At 40.8% G+C, this 20739-nt stretch overlaps 1 protein-coding gene across 5 annotated transcripts in view; it reads left to right on the forward strand.

Moving 5' to 3' along the window:
- ARHGAP28 (Rho GTPase activating protein 28) overlaps positions 1-20739 on the forward strand; it is a 134134-nt gene that overhangs the window by 62709 nt on the left and 50686 nt on the right. For all 5 annotated transcript variants that reach the window (XM_043889615.1, XM_043889617.1, XM_043889616.1 and 2 more), the window contains exon 2: positions 15626-15828. In XM_043889615.1, the coding sequence (XP_043745550.1) occupies positions 15626-15828 (203 nt within the window). The remainder of the gene's footprint in view (positions 1-15625; positions 15829-20739) is intronic.

Here is a 20739-nt window from a genome sequence, read left to right on the forward strand (position 1 = left end):
TAGTCTAAAACTGCCAGTTTGTGCTTCTCCTTTTCACGTATGCACACATACACACACATTTCTGTGATTTCATGCTTCATTCAAAATTACAAGTTTAACAAATAACAAATGGAAAATGAGAAATGAGCCAGGGTGTCTGTTTGGTGTGGAGCTCTGGAAACATAATGGTAATAAACTAAGGTTTATTGAGGCAGACTTCAGAGTTTACCAGAGTGGGGTAGCATCTGTATGTTTGTGTCCGGTTAATATTCATTAGAGGTTAACAGACTCTAGGGGTCAGTTGGTCCCTGCCTGCTTGTTACTGTTCTGGCGTCAAGCAAGCCTGGCATTCCGAGGTCACCTATATCCACTTTCAAAATCCATCCTGCTTTGTGGAAGACAGCCTTTATTTTTTCTTTGGCATCACTGTGGCCCACCTGAAGCACCACTTTAGACGTGGAAAAACCCAGATCACTCTGACGCTTTTGGAGTTTGTTCTCTGTTGCTCTGAGACTGGGAGAGAAAAGATGGCTGTCGACACAGATGCCTGCCCTCCGGAGGTTCTTGTGGCCCAGGCGTCTGCCTTTCTTCAGGATGTCAGCTGAGGCCAGAACCCTCCTGGCACTGGTCTCTGGGACGATACATGCCATGCAGGGACTCTGGATTTCCATGAAGTTCGTGTGGTCTTTCTTCCCCTCCCTCTCCCAAGCCTTCTGTTTCCTCTTCACTTCCATAATAGCATAGCTTTGTTATCTCTCAGGAGCCGGCACTGCCTGGAACCGAGTTCTACAACTTGGAGGTCTGCAAGAGAAAGGAAATTAGAAAATAGTGATTAACTACAGATAATGGTTTTTAAAAAACATTTTTTTTTTTTTAATGCAAACTTGAGTTCAACGGAAAAGCTTTAAATTTGGAAGGAAGAAGACAGGAACTTACTTTCCTTAATGAAATTCAAAATTTTCTAGAACACATAAATTAAATTATAAAATGACACTTATAAAATAATTTTCTGCAATGTCTTCAATAAACCATTCGCTTACAAAAGGATTTCCATGCATACCCACCATTCATCCGCCTTAACTCACTATTTACATCAGTGAAACAGGCATCATGCGGGGACCTGTGATAGGTGAAAGACTGAGGGATGTCAAGATAAATCTGATATAATTTTTGATTTCAAGTTTAAAATCTAATAGCTGAAGTGAGTCCTATCTTCAAGTCCGTGTAACACAAGAAAGTAAGTGGCATATGTTGGCCGATAATTTTCATCTGGTAAGATCAGGGACAATATCAGACACTATCAGAGATAGAATTATGTCAGTCAGTCTGTAAAACATCTCATTTTCCATTTGCAGCAACATAGATGGACCTAGAGAGTGTCAGTCTGGGTGAAGTAAGTCAGACCGAGACGGAGAAATATCCTATGACATCCCTTATATGTGGAAAAAGAAGTGATACAAATGAACTTACAAAACAGAAAGAGACTCACAGACTTAGAGAATGGACTTATGGTTGCCAGGGGGAAAGCATAGTTAGGGAGTTTGGGATGGGTCATGTACACACTACTATATTTAAAACGGACCACCAACAAGGACCTATTGTATAGCATATGGAACTCTGCCCATTGTGATGTGGCAGCCTGGATGGGAGGGGGGAGAAAACAAAATCTCATTTTTCTCTTAACATTGTGTAAAATTTCCTTTTTTGGTGAAGTGTTCAAATCTTTACCTCAGTTAAAAAATTCAGTTGTTTATTATTATTAATGAATTTTGAAAATTGTTAAATATTCTTGATACAAGTACCTTATCAGACATGTGATTTGCAAATATTTTCTTGTCATATGAATCTTTTTTTTTTTTTTTTGGTGGTATAGTTGAAGAGCAAATTTTAACTCCAGTTTTATTTTATGAATCATGCTTTTGTGACCTTTTTGAAATCTTCACCTAACCCAAGTCGCAAAGGTTTTCTCATGTTTTCTTCTAGAAGCATAAAGGTTTCTAAAGGTTTTAAAAACTTTTGGGTTTTCCATTTAGCTCTATGACCCATTTTAAGTTAATTTTTTGTGTATAGCGTAGAAGTTGTTTCTGTTTTCGTTTTTTGTATATAGTGTAGAAGTTGTTTCTGTTTTCGTTTTTATTTATATTTGTTTTCATTATGGTTCTTGTTTGTTCCAGCACTATTTATTGAAAAGATTATTCTCTCCCTGTTGAATCCCTCTGCACCTTTGTTGAAAATGGATTGACATTATGTCTGTGGGTTTATTTTTGGACTCTCCTCTGTTTCATTGGTCTGTGTGCCTATTTGATGATAATACTATATATTGCTTTCACTGTAGTTCTACAAATCTTGAATGTAGGTAACAAGTGTTCTGATTTCCCTTTTCCCATAGTTCTTTTGGCTATTTTAGGTTTTCTCTATTTCCGTGTGAACTTTATAAAGCCTGTCAATTTCTACAGAGAAATTTTACTTTAATTTTGATTGAGATTGCAGTAAGTCTATAGATCAATTTGAGGAGAATTGACATCTTAAAGAATTGAAGCTTTAAATCCATGTCCAAGTTCTATTAACTATAACTAATACAACCTTTCCCATAATTAATTCATTTTTCCTCAATGAATCAATGTAAGTCCCCATTTACAAACACTTAAAAAAGCTAACATTTTTGCTGAATTTATGATTTTAAAAGTTTGACTGGACACTGGCATTTTCCTCGAAGAATTCTATACTGGATACAAATGGGAAAGTGTGAGTCATTTAACAGACTTCAGAGATTAAATAGACTTCAGACAATAAATAGAGTTGTATCAGTTGTTTATTGAATAAGACAGTCTAGGGATCAATTGAGGTGGAGGTTCAACCTTTCTGCATTAGGCAAACCACATTCCCCTGAGAAGATAGCCTTTTTTGAGTCCATACATAGATGCTTTATGGGCCAGCAGGTGCCCTGGTAGACTTCGATTTTATAGCTCTACTGAAATACAAATAACCTATTAAGCAAAAACTGGGTAATTTTTGCTTTACTTTAAGAGCTTTTGCAGGACTTCCCTAGTGGCTCAAACAGTAAAGAATCCACCTGCAATGCAGGAGACCCGGGTTCCATCCCTGGGTCAGGAAGATCCTCTGGAGAAGGGAATGACTACTCACTCCAGTATTCTTGCCTGGAGAATCTCATGGATGGGGGAACCTGGTGGGCTACGAGTACAGTCCATGGGGTCGTGGAGAGTCAGACACAACTGAGAGACTACATACACACACACACACACACACACACACACACACACACACACGAGCTTTTGCATGGAAATTGGAAGCAGAAATGAAAACTCTCTTGCCCATTCAACAAAGAAAATAAAAGCCAAAATATTAAATGGCAGCTTCTTTTTTTAAAGAAATGAAAGTAGATACAGTGAAATGCAAGACCTAATTCCTTTCTGTCATTTGTAATTTTTTTTAAGGGGATGAAAGCTTGGTGGATTTGCTCATAACAGAGTCTGTTCAGGAGATTATTGAGTATCATAATTAATCCCAGTCAGTGGTAAAAAAAGAGGGTAATGTTCTTAGAAAGTGAGTGAATAGTAAGCCTTCGAGGAGGGAAGGCTTCCTGGCTGGTGTACTCCTCTTGGAAAGGAAAAGCTTCACCTGGCTAAGATGACGGATGTTGAAATCCCTGTCCAACCCCAGTGGCATGAAGTATTGATCACGGGCGTGTAGTTGGCTTGTCTGCTGTCAGGGATTAGATACTGAACTGCTGAGGACCTTCATCTCCGGTGCAGAGGGAGCTTCAGAGGTATTGGCTACGAGAGCCCCACCACATGAAGCTCACCACAAGCCAGCCAGTGTGAAAGTGAGACAATAACAGCTCTTGTCTTTCCAAAGCTCATGGTTAACATGGGCTTTCAGGTTACAGGTCTGTGCCTGTCATCCTGTGAGAGTTCTTTGAGGACCCTTATCCTGACAGTTGTTTTTACAGCGTTTAGAGAGTGTGAAGTGCTCTGACTGCTGGCTCTTGGATCTGCTCAAGGAATTTATCTGATGATGAAGAGTGTCTTGAGTAAATTGGACAGGGTGAGGTAGAGAGCTAATCCAAAATGCCTTCAGCTGGATGATGGTGGTGATGATTGCTAATGGCGATCATAATAAAAGTGTGACTGTAGAATTTATTGTAGCTCGACCTGGCTAGGATACTTGGAAATTGTCTTTACATGCCATGAGGAAATCTGAGTTAAATGGGAGTCTTAGCTTCTACTTCCTTGGATAGTTTTAAAATAGAAGGAATTATTGACTCTATTCAATAAAGTCTAATGTATTCTAATATACCAACCAATAGATAATTTAAAATGTGACTTATGTTTAATATTGCTAATATATCCCTTTTCTATTGGCTATATAGCAGATGTTTTTAATGTGTGTTAGCTGTCTATATTTTATATACATCTTAGTGTATTTGGTCTGCTATTCTTATCAATATTATTAGTGAACTTTTAGAGAACCTTGCCTTGGTTTTTTTTTTTTTTAATCTTTATTTTGTGGGACACTATTGCATATAGGTCTATGTGTTCTTTAATGAAAACTTTGACTCGGGACATAATTTCCAACATTTTTATGATAAAAATATAATTCACTTATTTTATCATGTGCTGTTTCAGGAATACATTAAGGGGACACAGAGGATAATCTCCAGTGTGAAAGTGTGAAGCTTTATTTTGTTTTAATTTGTTTGGTGAGTGAGTAAAGAATAAAGTGTAAATGAATCAGTAGGCTGGTGGTCATGGGGGAGAGAGCATGGAACGAGGCATCAGGAGGCCGGGTGTGGAGTTCTTGTTGTTTGGTCGCGAAGTCGTGTTTGGTTCTTTGCAGCCCCATGGACTGTAACACACCATGCTTCCCTGTCCTTGTAGTTCTCAGCAATTAGCTGTGTGATTTTGGAGAAGTTACTTGACCTCACTGAGCTTCATTTTTCTTATCTATAAAATGTGTTGTTTTATTGGCATTTCTCAGATTCCCTCTCAGCTCTCAAATCCTTGGATCCTCTGTTTCATTGGAAACCCTACTTATGGCTCTCCAATTCAAAGCCGTTTGTAGGGAAGTTAGGAAACAGTCATCTTAAAGTTAGACAGTGAAAACAAATGGAACACAAAACAGTAATTGTTCAAATGGACCTTGTGGCAGGAAAGCCATCATGATGTGAGTCTGAGTGTAGAGAAGTATACTGTGAAAGGAGAAAAATCTAAGAATGTTAATAATTATTCATCCAAAGGCCAGTCACTCCCATCAGAATGTAATAAATTGGATTTATGATCTGCTTTTCATTCTATACCAAAGAGGTTAAAGTGGAGCTGGTTCCAGGGCCCCACGAGGAGGAAGGCCAGTTCCACTTCAGGGAAAGCCTTGTCAGGAGGAACCATAGAGCTCTTTAAGGCCCATCCACGTGGAGAAGGGCTGGGTTGGACACCAGCCAGAGAGACTGCCTGATAATCCCAGAGATCCCGTGTGTTCCTCTGTCTGGCTATTATTGAATTTTTGGAGCTGGAAAGAGGCAAGACAAAAGAAATAGAAAAAACAGTACAAGAAGGCAGTAGAATAACGTTTTCTCCTTTCATGACTGAGTGTCAATGGCTGGGTAATAATGACAGTAAACAGAGACCAGAGGTGTGGGGGGGAAGAGAGGTTGCCGGTTATGTTCCGGCAGATCATCACAGCGCAGAGAGGCACACAGGGGCTGGAAAACAAAGGCAGAGCCTCAGAGGACAGCAGAATGGGGGGCTCATCTGTTAATCACTTTGAAAGTCAGACATATGTATGTATGTAATAAAGTGTACACTGCAGTTCTGCAGTTTGGTGCTAAAAGATACAGGGTCTCTGCAGCTTTGTTATTATTATTGTTGTTCAGTTGCTAAGTCATGTCCGACTCTTTGTGACCCCATGGACCGCAGCATGCCAGGCTCCTCTGTCTTCTGTCTCCAAAGTTTGCTCAAATTCATGTCCATTGAGTCTGTGATGCTATCCAACCATCTTATTCTCTGTTGCCCTCTTCTCCTCTTGTTCTTTAATGAAAACTTTGACTAGGGACATAATTTCCCAGCCTCGGGGTCTTTTCCAATGAGTTGGCTCTTCGTATCAGGTGGCCAAAGTATTGGAGCTTCAGCCTCAGCCGGACCTTCATCAGCAAAGTGATGTCTCTGTTTTTTTAATACACTGTCTAGATTTGTCATAGCTTTCCTTCCAAGAAGCAAGTGGTTTTTAATTTCAGGGCTGCAGTCACTGTCTGCAGTGATTTTGGAGCCCAAGAAGATAAAATCTGTCCTTGCTTCCAGTTTTTCCACATCTATTTGCCATGAAGTGGTGGGACCAGATGCCATGACCTTAGTATTTTTTCATGTTGCATTTCAAGATAGCTTTTTCACTCTTCTCTTTCACCCTCATCATCTTCACTTTCTGCCATTAGAGTGGTACCATCTGCATGTATGTAGCTTATTTTTGATATAAAAATACAGCCTTTAAAAATTACTTACCCAGGTTACATGAAGAATAGCAATCTGAGAAGCACAAAGCAGACTTGTGACACATGTCACTGAATGGATAAAGGATAGATTTCTATTAGAGAACATGGGAGAGCTGCTTTTTGCTTGCATTCTGTTTTACAGAGTCTTTCCTGGACATCTCCTAATTTAATAAAAAAAAAAAAGAAATGAGCCTCTGAGTGATGATCAGGTGTCACCAAACAAGTTATTCACTTATAATTTTAGCTTATCCTTATAGATAATATGATAGGAGTCACTTGTGTGATTGAGTGAGCTTCAGCAAAATCAGTATATACCTCAACATCAATATATACCTCAAAGTCATAAACCGCGTATTAGTTTTAAAACAGAAAATAGAAGGTTCACCTGCGGTGGTATCCTCTGCCTGCACAGCAGAGATTTCAGCCTGTCTCTTGTTTAGATGATTATTGTTTGAGCAGGTGTGACAGTTCCCATCTGTGATTGTTATCCTTTGCTCAAAACAACCAGTAACTTTTCATAGAAGTAGCTTTCCTTCTTTCTAAACCCTTGGACCTTTTTGAAAATTTGATTCTTTTTTGCTTTTTCTGAAGTTTGCCTTTACTTTGAAATTCCCCAAGTACTTTAAAAAATGATGTTATCTTTTTAGAGCCGTTTTAGTTTCACAGCAAAATTATGGGGAAGTACCAGAGATTTCCCATACGCTTCCTGCCGCCCCCCCACATGCCCAGCCTCCCCCGCTAACAGCACCTCTACCAGGGTGGCTCATCTGTTACAGTTGATAAACTGGGTGAACCGGGTTCATCTGTAACAGATGAGCCACTCTGGTAGAGGTGCTGTTAACGGGGGAGGCTGGGCATGTGGGGGGCGGCAGGAAGCATATGGGAAAATCCGCCAAAGTCCATAGTTTACATTCTCTGGGTTTGGACAAGTGTATGGGCTTTCCTGGTGGGTCAGTGGTAAAGAATCCACCTGTCAATGCTGGAGACACAGGTTCGATCCCTAGGTCGGGAAGATCCCCTGGAGAAGGAAATGGCAGCCCACTCTAGTATCCTTGCCTAGAGAATTCCATGGACAGAGGAGCCTCGTGGGCTACAGCCCATGGGGTCTCAAAGAGTCGGACACAACTTATCTCAACAACTACTACAACATGGTGTCATACGGAATAGTTTCTTTGCCCACAAATCCTCTGTATTCCGTGTGTTCATCCCTCCTTTCCCGCCCCCCATTCCCCACTGTGGCCCCATTTGAGTCCCTTCCTTCATAAACACTGGGGTGCAGTGTGTAATCATTGGAAGTTATTTCCTCATTGTCACTTTTCCCATTTCTAGCCCAGTGCCTGTGCTCAAAAGTGATATATAGCTGCATAAGAATTTAATTGCTGCTCTGCACCTCAGTTGGTTAAAAAGAACTCTAGCTTGCAAAACCATTTCAAATATTCCATGCTGAGTGACTAAGATTTGTTTGCTGTTTTAAGCTTCCCCTAATCTACAAACACATTTTTCTGTATCTCGTTCTGCCAACAGAGAGGTTCAGGCAGACCTGTTTACCTTCTGAGGGAAAGGCTTCATCAGCTTTTTCCTCACTCCTCTCAGAGAGCGGAGGAAGGTGGGAACAGAACAGAAAACGGGGCTGGCAGGCGGCGAAGGAGAGGCTGCCAGAATTGATAGCGAGAGACCGAGTCGGGGGCCAGAGAAAGAGCGGGCATCTCCTCTGTGCTCTCGCTTCTGCTAGTCTGAAACCATAGCTTCTTTTTATCACCATCGCCTTTCAAGTGCTTTCTCCAAGGCATCCAAGTTGAGCTTGTTTATAAGCATGTTAGAGTCCAAGGATATTGAGAAGCCAGGGCCTGAAAACAAGGTATTTGTCCTCTGTCTTTATCATCCTGGGTGGCCTCCCCAGGAAGCTGAGAGGGCAGACAGCTGTGTGACCCTGGCTGTGCCCAGCGTCTGTCCCAGAGAGTGAGGGGTTTCTCTTGCAGGAAGCCTGCTGCACAGGCCCCGGCGTGGTCGGCATCCGAGATGATTTCTCGAGATGGCCAGGCTGTGCCAGCACCAACATCTCTCACTGACCGTGATGAAGGGGGTTTCAGTCCTCTTCTTTCACAGAGAGAAGGGGAGATCCTTGATTTTGATACATTCTTCCTAAAATCTCTTGGACTATGTTTGAATTGAGAGCAATGTAGATATATTCCCTGTATATCTAGGCAGGGATATCTTCAGCCAGATTGAAGTTTAACTCCACCATGTACTGGGGCTTTCCAGGGGTTGCTAGTGGTAAAGAATCCACCTGCCCAATGCAGAAGACACAAGAGACATGGGTTTGACCCCTGGGTTGGACAGATCCCTTGGAGAAGGGAATGGCTACGCACTCCAGTATTCTTGCCTGGAGAAGCCCATGGACAGAGGAAGCTGGCGGCCTACAGTCTGTAGGGTCACAGAGAGCCGTACATGAATGAGTGCACACAGAGTGTGCTGATCAAGACCTGACCAAGGCATGAGGTTAGGCTTATAACTTGGCTACCCTTAAAGTGGACAACAGACTGGTTCCAAATAGGAAAAGGAGTACGTCAAGCCTGTATATTGTCACCCTGCTTATTGAACTTATATGCAGAGTACATCATGAGAAACGCTGGGCTGGAGGAAGCACAAGCTGGAATCAAGATTGCCGGGAGAAATATCAATAACCTCAGGTATGCAGATGACACCACCCTTATGGCAGAAAGTGAAGAAGAACTAAAGAGCCTCTTGATGAAAGTGAAAGAGGAGAGTGAAAAAGTTGGCTGAAAGCTCAACATTCAGAAAACTAAGATCATGGCATCCAGTCCCATCACTTCACGGCAAATAGATGGGGAAACAGTGGGTGACTTTTTTTGGGGGGGCTCCAAAATCACTGCAGATGGTGATTGCAGCCATGAAATTAGAAGAAGCTTACTCCTTGGAAGGAAAGTTATGACCAAGCTAGACAGCATTTTAAAAACCAGAGATATTACTTTGCCAACAAAGGTCCATCTAGTCAAGGCTATGGATTTTCCAGTAGTCATGTATGGATGTGAGAGTTGGACTGTAAAGAAAGCTGAGCACTGAAGAGTTGATGCTTTTGAACAGTGGTGTTGGAGAAGACTCTTGAGAGTCCCTTGAACTGCAAGGAGATCCAACCAGTCCATCCTAAAGGAGATCAGTCCTGGGTGTTCATTGGAAGGACTAATGTTGAAGCTGAAACTCCAGTACTTTGGCCACCTGATGTGATGAGCTGACTCTTTGGAAAAGACCCTGATGCTGGGAAGGATTGAGGGCAGGAAGAGAAGGGGACGACAGAGGATGAGATGGTTGGATGGCATCACGGACTCAATGGACATGAGTTTGGGTAGGCTCCTGGAGTTGGTGATGGACAGGGAGGCCTGGCATGCTGCAGTCCGTGGGGTCTCAGAGTTGGACACAACTGAGTGACTGAACTGAACTGAACTGAAAGTGGAAAATCATTATATTAGATCCCACTTTCCTTTAGGAGGCACATTACTGACTGACTAATCTTACTTGAATATTCCCCTGAGTGGGGTGGAGGTGGTGTCTCATCTCACCCCACCCCAAATTACTCATTAAAGTATTCCTTCTACTTATATCAGTTAGGAATCATTTGGACTGCAAATAGTAGTGACAACAACATAGAGTTGTTTTTTAAAATGGCTTATTTTTTCTCACATTGTTGGAAGTCCAGAGAATAAGCAGCCTCTGGGGTTATTTCTGAGATTCAATAATATCAAGGCTGATTAGTGCAGTTTCATAACCTTTCTCTCATGGTTGCAAGATGGCTGCTGAGGCACTAGTCATCTTGTCTACATTCCAGTAAAGAAGAAGGAAGAGAAAGGGATAACAGCGAAATTAGGAAAACAAAAGATTACACTGAAACCATGGAAAGAGATTTTTCTTGTGTGACTTGGCCAGAATTGTGTCAGGTGGTCACTCTGACCTAAGGGAGTTGGAGAAACCAGGCTTGGGAATGGGGTTGGATCAGAGATGAGTTCTGATAAGTGCAGTTTTATTTATTTCATTGTATTCCTAGTAACGTTTTAGTGCCTTTTATAGCCTGACCGTAAACCTAGCCATAGAAATGTTAATAAGTTAGTTAAATTATAGTAATAACATGTGGGATTACTATGTGCCATGCATTTACTCAGCTAATCCTCATAATAATGCAGAGCGTGTATGTGATTCATATTCCATTTTACAGATTAGGAAATGCAGGCCCAGAGGCTCCCAGTAGCTTGCTCAAGGTTGAGAGCTTGCTCTAGGAAGTGGCAGAGTCTGCATTCAAACCTGAACCCACTGGACTTTAGAGTTTTTCTCTAAATCGTCCTGAGGAGGTGACATTTACATTAGGAGCTGAGTGACGAGAAGCATCTTGCCATGGAAAGACAGAGAATGTTCCTGGCAGAAAAAAACAGTAAGAGAAAATTCCCTAAGGGAAGGAAGACCTTAGCTGTTTTAGAGGAACTGAGAAGAGATTAGCAGGCCTGGTGCTTGCCAGGGGAGAGTGATAGAAAGTGAGATGGATCAGATGGTTGGGGACAGAAATGCCGGCCTCAAAGTCAGAGGCAAGAATTTGCATTTTGTGGTATTCGTGGTGGGATTCGTGTGTCTTCGCTTCACTCGCCATAACCTTTTTCCCTGTTGTATGATGAGACATGTAATACTTGCTTTGACTACTTCATGGGGTTCAGGTAAGGATCAAATGATGGAATGTGTGTGACAGGAAATTGTTCTGTGTGAAATTGTTCATAAAATTAGAAATAGTAAAGGCCACAGAGTAAGTATTTCTTAGCAAGAAGTTTGTCTTATAAATGCTCTGTGGATTATGCTAAAAACAACTGAACTTGTGACTGGACAGAACAAGCGGTTCATTAGCAAATGCAACGTTTAAAAAATACCTGACGTGTTCTACGGTGTTCTGTGGGAGTGCCGCTTCCAATTAGAACAGAGACTAGGTTATGGCTGATTATCTTTCTCACTGTTGCAAGGACAGAAGAGAGGATGCATGTAAAATCATATGTTTTAAGAGCTATAGTGGAGAGCTCTGGACACAAAGAAGTCTAAAGGAACTCAGTTCCATGAGGGAAGAGATCTTCGTAGTGCGCAAAGCGCAGAAGTCACTTCTTTCCTTTGTGTGTGTCTCTTCCTGAGTCTTTGCACTGCTGGGCAGACGATGACACCTGCCCAAGCAGAGGGGCTTTAGGGGGAGAGGAGACACTGTGGAGGTCGCAATCTGTCAAAGCCTGAATTGCAGAGCTGGTTCTCCACGTCTGACAACTCTCTCCCTTGGGATTTTGCTCATAAAGGCTCTAAAGTAGACAGCAATTCCTGTAATCCCGTGGTGTTTATCCTAAAGCCCTCTTGAGAGAGGGACCTGTAATACACACAGGGCAAATCTCCTCCTCAAAGCATTTGGAACCAGTGTTAACTGTTTTTAAACTGATTAAAATTACAGCTCAGCCCAGACCCACTTCAGCTCCTTAATGGATTGAAGTGATCTGTACCTCATTTCAGCCACCAGACAGAAGGCTTGCTCTTCTTGGGGAACTTACTATTTTTTCCTGTTTCCTAGTGTTCTTTAAAACATAATGTCTGCCATACGATGAAAAATTGTGAGATTTGTAAACAAACAGGAGGATATAACCCATAAGCAATTGACTGTTTTTTGATCAATATTAGCAGATGCACTGACAGCAGTGATGTTGGCGCTAAGAGACAAAAACTTTTAAATGACAACAGTAAATATGTTAAAGAAGAGAGACAAAATGGGTAAAGGGTGAATAATAGCAACAGAGAAATAGAACCTTTAAAAAGAACCAATTGGACATTCTTGATATGAAAAAACACAGTATCAGAATTGAAGCATTCACCGGGTGGACATAATAAGGACTGGACACGTAGAGGAAAAGTGAATCTGAAGAGAGGATAGTAGAAATTCTCTAAACTGAAGCACAAAGGGTGAGGGTTGGGGAGAAGTAAAGCATATTATGAAGGACACTTGGGACAATGTCAAATGGTTGTGTTATTGGAGTTCCAGAAGAAGAGAGAGAAACTGGGACAGAAAACATATTTGAACAAAAAATGGATAAGACTACCCCAAAACTGATGAAATACATACACCCGTAGATTCAAGAAGCTCAGTAAACCTTAAGCAAAATAGTGAAAGTCGCTCAGTCATGTCCGACTCTTTGCAACCCCATGGACTATATAGTCCATGGAATTCTCCAGGCCAGAATACTGGAGTGGGTAGCCTTTCCCTTCTCTAGGGGATCCTCCCAACCCAGGGATGTAACCCAGGTCTCCCACATTGCAGGTGGATTCTTTACCAACTGAGCCACAATACAGAATAAATAGAAATAAAATCACAATCTAGGCATTTCATAATTAAGCTTCTAAAAACAAAAGATAAAGGAAAAATGTATTAAAAGCAGTTAGAGAGGAAAAACATTATACTTAGAAGAATATCAATAAGGATTATAAATGATTTTCCATCAAAATCAAGAATACAGATAACAATGAAATGACAGCTTTAAAAGGATTATAAAGACAATAAAAACTGCCAGCTGAGTCCTGTGCCCAGTAATCATATTCATCCAAGATGAAAGTGAATGAAAGACACATTCAGAAAGAAATATGAGGGAATTTGTTACCAGCAGATCCATAGTACAAGAAATGCTGAAGAAATACCAAAGGAGGTTGGCAAAACCGCTTAGAGTGATCTGTTATAGCTACATTGCCTTGTAGGGAGGATAAGGCACACCAGAAAGGATAAAGGTAAAAGTCTACTTGTTTAACTTTAAAAAAGTTGTTGACTTTTTTTGATTTATGTGAGCTTGATTTTGTGAAATTTATTAAAGTTCAGCATTTTTTAAGTCAGTGTTTTTAAAAGATGACAAAAAGTTATTTTCACTTACCATTTTCGTAAATGATTGAAAAATACTATAAGGATTTTATGATAACTTTTGTGGGATATAAACGTGAAGAAGTAACATATATGACAATAGTGGTATTATAAGGAATGAAGGGAGAATTACACTCACATGTTAGTTACATTGTTCTGACGTTGTAAAATACTAACTCAAGGCAGATAGTTATATAAGGTATTTCTTAAAAGATAATGGAGGAGAAATGGAATAATAATTTTTTTTATTAATGACACTTTAACTTAATGGTAATTAACCATCCACTGAAAATCTAATTTTAAACCTCATGGTGTTTTCCCAACAAAAGTTGCTATATAACACTGTGTAACAGTCACATTCTGTTTTCCATATAATGTTTTCCTGGTATTGTTTTGGAGTAAAAAATTACAAACAGCTGATGAAGCTGAAGCTCTGTTTATCCTAATATGGTGAGGTATGAAGCTGTAAGTCTCCTCAAAGTGTTGGATGAGCTGGAACGTTGCAGTTATGTAATACTTCAGGACTGGAAGGTCACGGTCCCTACTCTACCCTGGGGTGAAAGGGAAGTATTCGGATCCCTCACCAAACAAGCGAGAACTCTTCCAAATGTGCTTATCCCCAAAATGCTGTCTGACTTCTTTGCCAAAAAAAACAGTTGACTGTTGCAATTAAAGGATTTTTGGGGTGGGTTGTCTCAGATGAGACCAGTGTGTTACGCAGATGTTCATGACCTGCATTTCACATCTAATCGCCCTGCTCTCAGCAGAAGTTTATGATGATCTCTTCTCTGAGATTCCACCAGTATTCCCTTTGCATGAGTAAGAAACTGTAGTAAATGAAAACAGTCCTTGTTAATCCTAAATACATATGTTCCTTATCATCTAAGATTCACTTAATAGTTCCCAGATTTCTCACTTCTTCACATATTTGTGTTGCTGAGGTATATCTGCGTGTTTGCTTAATTTCTAAGATAAATTATTCTATCCCATGCAGCCATTGAGATGGTATGTCTGTGTTGGCATGGAAAAGATATCTATGACATGGTTTTGAGTAGCAAAAACAAAGCATCTCGTAGATCAATATGATGTGATACAGATGGGAAAGACCTTCAGTTTCTGCTTTATAAATTGTGTTTTACTTAAACTTTTATCCTTATAATACACCATCTTATAAATTTTAAAAACAGGCTGTGTCTTCCATTAAGACTGTAAAATTTTTATGTCAGTCATACTTATTTTTAAAGAATAAACCTAAAAAAAAATCTGTTAGTTTTGGTAGCCCGTCAGGCTCCTCTGTCCACGGGATTTTCCAGGCAGGAATACTGGAGTGGGTTGCCATTTCCTTCTCCCTCCAAAAAAATCTATAACTAGAGAAAGTTTTGGGCATCTATATATTTTTTTCTGAACAGTGTACAGAGGGCACTAGGCTTTGTGAGCAGTGGTAATCGAATACGGTTTCAAGAAGTAGATGTCTTATAATTCTATGAATTTGCTAATGGTTTTCAGTATTGGTCTTGATGCAAAAGGGAAAGACTTAACAGCCTAAAAATAATATAGGAAGCAGTAGCTGTCTTGATATCCTGTGTTGATTTCATATGCATTTCAATCACTAGAATGTCTCTGTCATGTCAAGCTATAAAGAACTCAGTGAAGAACTCTTATGACCTAGTTATCGAACAAAACTACCTCAAATTATTTTTATTACACAGCACAGAAGAAAAAAATTGAAGTGGGTATCTTACATTTTTATGAAACGCTCTGAGTTTTGAAAATAAGTTGACTAACTTAGTGTAAACCTAGAACTGCTTCTAGTCAGGTACAATGTCAGGATCAATGATCTAATTCTGGAAATTTCTACTAAAGGTGATTGATGAATCTAGGATTCCAAGCACAGCCAGCTTTTTCTTTCCCCCACTCTTGTGACATTTACAGAAGCTAACTTTTACTATATGTGTTTTGATTAATATAAGCAAATTCTTACTCTATGAGTATGTAAAAGTCACAGAAAGTATTTTTGTGATAATTTCCACATGGCCACAAAGTCATTGTGAATTAGAGAGGATGAAAAGGGTGGGGCCACCTGACTGGGGGTTACTCCCTCAAACCTCTCTCCGTCACACTAACACCTTCTCTCCATCAGTTTCAAACTTTTGTGTGATTCATCACATGAGACACTGATTTCCATTGACCGATATTTAATACTTTTCTTTCCTCAGAAAGTCCATCCCTCGCTGCCGAAGAATCAACAGGATGCTCTCCAATGAGTCCCTTCAGTCCCCGGCGTTCAGCCGCTCCAACTCTCAAGCCTCCGTAGACAGTGCCTCCATGGAGGATTTCTGGCGGGAAATAGAAAGCATCAAAGAGAACAGCCTGGGGGCCCAGGAGGAACAGACGCCTGCCGAGGCCAAGCCCCTGGATGGTGAGATGCCAGATTGGTCCCCACTGTGCAGCCTTTGACATGCTCTCTTGTTCTGTTGGCTGGTAGACATCATTCCACGAGTAGCCTAACTAGTGAATCGATAGACTTTGGTGTACCAGCTTCCTGCTTCCGCTGGTTTGTATCTGCTGGTCTGGCTCAGGGTGGCTTCTTCTCGGCAGGTGACACGACCTGAAGGGGGGCTGTTAACCATCCAGATTGATCCCTGACATATCACCGTTTAGGGAGGCTGTACCTGGCTGTGGATTAGAATCATTATCGTCTAGCAGATTGACTATTCTAACTTTGAGGTTTTTACATCTGCATACTTAACTATTAATTACCAAAGAAAGATACAGAAAAAAAAATTGCCAGCATAATTCTAGAGAAAAAAATATTTGACTTTGAAGCACTTACTAGTATTAATGTATTTAGAGAATGGATAATCCATACCTCACAAGATAAATGCCATGTCAAGATAGGTCAGTTATACTAGTTTCCAGTGAAATTAAACAAGAAGATAGAGGAACCAAAAAAGTATTTGTGTTGTTTAGTCTCTTAGTCATGTCCGACTCTTTGCGACCCCATGAACTGCGGCACGCCAGGCTTCCCTGTCCTTCCCTATCTCCTGGAATTTGCTCTAGCTCATGTCCATTGAATCCATGATGCCATACAACCATCTTGTCCTCTGTTACCCCTTCTCCTCCTGCCCTCAATCTTTATTGCCCTTAATTTTCTAAAAGAGCAAAATTACTCACCTGAGATTAAAAGCATGGGACAAGGAGGACCTATTTTATAGCACAGGGAACTCTGCTCAGTGTTATGTGGCAGCCTGGATGGGAGGGGGGTTTGGGGAAGAATGAATACATGGATGTACATGACTGAGTCCCTTTGCTATCTACCTGAAACTGTTACAACATTGTTAATTGGCTATCAGTTCAGTTCAGCCGCTCAGTCGTGTCCGACTTTTTGCAACCCGATGAATCGCAGCATGCCAGGCCTCCCTATCCATCACCAACTCCCAGAGTTTACTCAAACTCATGTCCATTGAGTCGGTGATGCCATCCAGCCATCTCATCTTCTGTCGTCCCCTTCTCCTCCTGCCCCCAATCGCTCCTAGCATCAGGGTCTTTTCCAATGAGTCAACTCTTTGCATGAGGTGGACAAAGTATTGGAGTTTCAGCTTCAGCATCAGTCCTTCCAATGAACACCCAGGACTGATCTCCTCTAGGATGGACTGGTTGGATCTCCTTGCAGTTCAAGGGACTCTCAAGAGTCTTCTCCAACACCACAGTTCAAAAGCATCAATTCTTCAGCACTCAGCTTTCTTCACAGTCCAGCTCTCACACCCATACATGACCACTGGAAAAACCATAGCCTTGACTAGACGGACCTTTGTTGGCAAAGGAATGTCTCTGCTTTTTAAAACATTGTCTAGGTTGGTCATAACTTTCCTTCCAAGGAGTAAGCATCTTTTAATTTCATGGCTACAATCACCATCTGCAGTGATTTTGGAGTCCAAAAAGTAAAGTCAGCCACTGTCTCCACTGTTTCTCCATCTATTTCCCATGAAGTGATGGGACCAGATGCCATGATCTTAGTTTTCTGAATGTTGAGCTTTCAGCCAACTTTTTCACTCTCCTCTTTCACCTTCATCAGGAGGCTTTTTAGTTCCTCTTCACTTTCTGCCATAAGGGTGGTGTCATCTGCATATCTGATGTTATTGATATTTCTCCTGGCAAACTTGATTCCAGCTTGTGCTTCTTCCAACTTTCCGACTTCCGACATCATGAGCGTTTCTCATGATGTACTCTTCATATAAGTTGAATAAGCATGGTGACAATATATAGCCTTGATATACTCCTTTTCCTATTTGGAACCAATCTGTTGGTCCATGTCCAGTTCTAACTGTTGCTTCCTGACCTGCATATAGGTTTCTAAAGAGGTGGGTCAGGTGGTCTGGTGTGCCCATCTCTTTCAGAATTTTCCACAGTTTATTGTGATCCACATAGTCAAAGGCTTTGGCATAGTCAATAAAGCAGAAATAGATGCTTTTCTGGAACTCTCTTGCTTTTTCGATGATCCAGCGGATGTTGGCAATTTGATCTCTGGTTCCTCTGCCTTTTCTAAAACCAGCTAGAACATCTGGAAGTTCGTGGTTCATGTATTGCTGAAGCCTTGCTTGGAGAATTTTGAGCATTACTTTACTAGCATGTGAGATGAGTGCAATTGTGCGGTAGTTTGAACATTCTTTGGCATTGCCTTTCCTTGGGGTTGGAATGAAAACGGACCTATTCCAGTCCTGTGGCCACTGCTGAGTTTTCCAAATTTGCTGGCATATTGAGTGTAGCACTTTCACAGCATCATCTTTCAGGATTTGAAATAGCTCAACTGGAATTCCATCACCTCCACTAGCTTTGTTCGTAGTGATGCTTTCTAAGGCCCACCTGATTTCACATTCCAGGATGTCTGGCTCTAGGTGAGTGATCACACCATCTTGATTATCTGGGTCGTGAAGATCCTTTCTGTACAGTTCTTCTGTGTATTCTTGCCACCTTTTCTTAATATCTTCTGCTTCTGTTAGGTCCATACCATTTCTCTCCTTTATGGAACCCATCTTTGCATGAAATGTTCCCTTGGTATAGTCCAGTACAAAATGGGCTTCCCTGGTGACTCGGATGGTAAAGAATACTCCTGCAATGCGGGGGACCTGGGTTTGATCCCTGTGTTGGGAAGATCCCCTAGAGAAGAGATAGGCTACCCACTCCAATATTCTTGCCTGGAGAGTTCCGTAGACAGAGGAGCCTGGCAGGCTACAGCCCACGGGATCGCAAAGAGTTGGACATGACTGAGCAACTAGAGAGAGAGATTGGATAAAGGACCCACTCTACTCCAGTATGACCTCATTTCAGCTTAGATCCTCATTACACCTGCAAAGACTCTATTTCCAAAGAAGTTTACATTCACCCGAATTGGTGGTTAGAACTTCCACGTATCTTCCAGGGACCCAGTTCGACCCATAATGGCAATATTCTGTTGTATGAATATGCCATAATTTGTCTGTTCATTTAACTGTTAGTGAACTTGTGGATTGTTAACAGCTTTGGCCATTAGGAATAAGGCTGCTGTGAACAATTTTGTGAAAGTCTTTTGGTGGAGATGTATTTTTATTTCTCTTGGATGTATGCATTTTTCATAGAATATGTGTAATTATGTACATAAGAAACTGCCACTCTTTTTCCAATGCAGCTGTGCCATTACACATTCCTCCCTGCAGTGTCTGACAACAAGTCTAGTTGCTTCATGTCCTTGAACATTTTGATGCTTTAAGACTTGTTGACTTGAATGGTTCTAGCAACATGTAGAGGTATCTCACTGTGGTTGTAATTACATTTCACTGATGACTAATGATGTCAAACACTTTTTCTAGTGCTTATTCTCCTCCATTTGTCTATCTGGCTTTGTAAAATCTTTTGACTATTTTTAAAAATTATCTTTCTATTATTGCTTTGTATGAATTCATCGTGTATTCTGGATTCATCTTTTGTCGAATATATGTATTGCAAATACTTTCTCACCATCTGTGGCTTGCCTATTCATATTCTTAGTGGGTTTTTTAAATTTTTGTTTATTTATGTTTTATTGGTAGAAGCAATTTTTTTTCTGCTTATACTTTGGTTTCTCTTACTATCATATAAATCTTTCGCCTTTTGTTTTTTGAAAGTGCAAGTATTGATTGATTGGTTTGGGGCTGCCCTGGATCATCATTGCTGCACATAGGTTTCTCTAGTTTCCGTAACTGGGGGCTCTTTTCTTGTTGCAGTAGCTTCTCTTGCAACAGAGCACAGGCTCTGGGGTGTGTGGGCTCAGCGTATGTGGCTCTTGGGCTCTAGAGCACAAGCTAGGAAGTTGCGGTCCATGGACTTAGTTGCTCCACAGCTTGTGGGATCGTCCCAGGTTAGGGATCAAACCTGTATCCCCTGCATTGGCAGGTGGATTCTTAACCACTGGATCACCAGGAAAGTCCTTGTGGGATCTTTTAAATGGGTGTCTCTCTTTTGTTCTCGCTCCTTTCTCATTTCTCTCTTGTTTGCTCCTTATGCAAAAGTACAGTTGATTTTTGTAACCTGACCTTTTATTTCATTATCTTTCTAAATTCACTTACCAGTAGTTGTCTACTACTAAATGTCTTAGGATTTTCTAAATAAACAAAGAGATTTTTGGGGAATAGAGACAGTTTTTACTCTTTCCTTTCTGGCTTCTATGTTTTTAATTTTTTTAATCTTGCCTTATCATACCAGTAAGGCCTCCATATAAGTTGAATGAAAGTAAGTGATGACAGTTTATATCCTTGCTGTGATCCCGGTTTTGCAGGGGAAGGGTTCAATATTCACCACGAAAAATGGTTGTAACTGTTAAGTTTTTATAGATGTTCTTTATCAATGGCCTTCTATTCCCATTATATTAGTTTCAGGTATACAACATAATGATTGGATATTTGAATACATATACGGTTGTGAAACAGTCACCAAAGTAAGTGTAGTCAATATCCATTGTCACACATCGTTACAAAATTGTTTTTCTTGTGGTAAGCACTTTGAAGATCCTACTCTCCTAACAATTTGCAAATACTCAATAGAGTGTTATTAAATATGGTCACCATGCTGTGCATTACATCCTCTTGACTTACTTATTTTATAACTGGAAGTGTGTACCTTTGGACCATCCTTACCCATCTTGCCCACCCCGACTCCTTGCCTCTGCTGAGCACACCGTCTATTCTCCGTATTTGTGCTCTTGGGCTTTTTGCTTCATTTTGTCCTTAAACTCCATGTGTAATGAGATCATATGCTGTGTGGTGTTTGTCTTCCTCAGTCTCACTTACTTCACTTGGCATAATGTCCTCAGAGTCCA

Source organism: Cervus elaphus, chromosome 27 (genome assembly GCF_910594005.1).
Source record: "Cervus elaphus chromosome 27, mCerEla1.1, whole genome shotgun sequence".
NCBI lineage: Eukaryota > Metazoa > Chordata > Mammalia > Artiodactyla > Cervidae > Cervus > Cervus elaphus.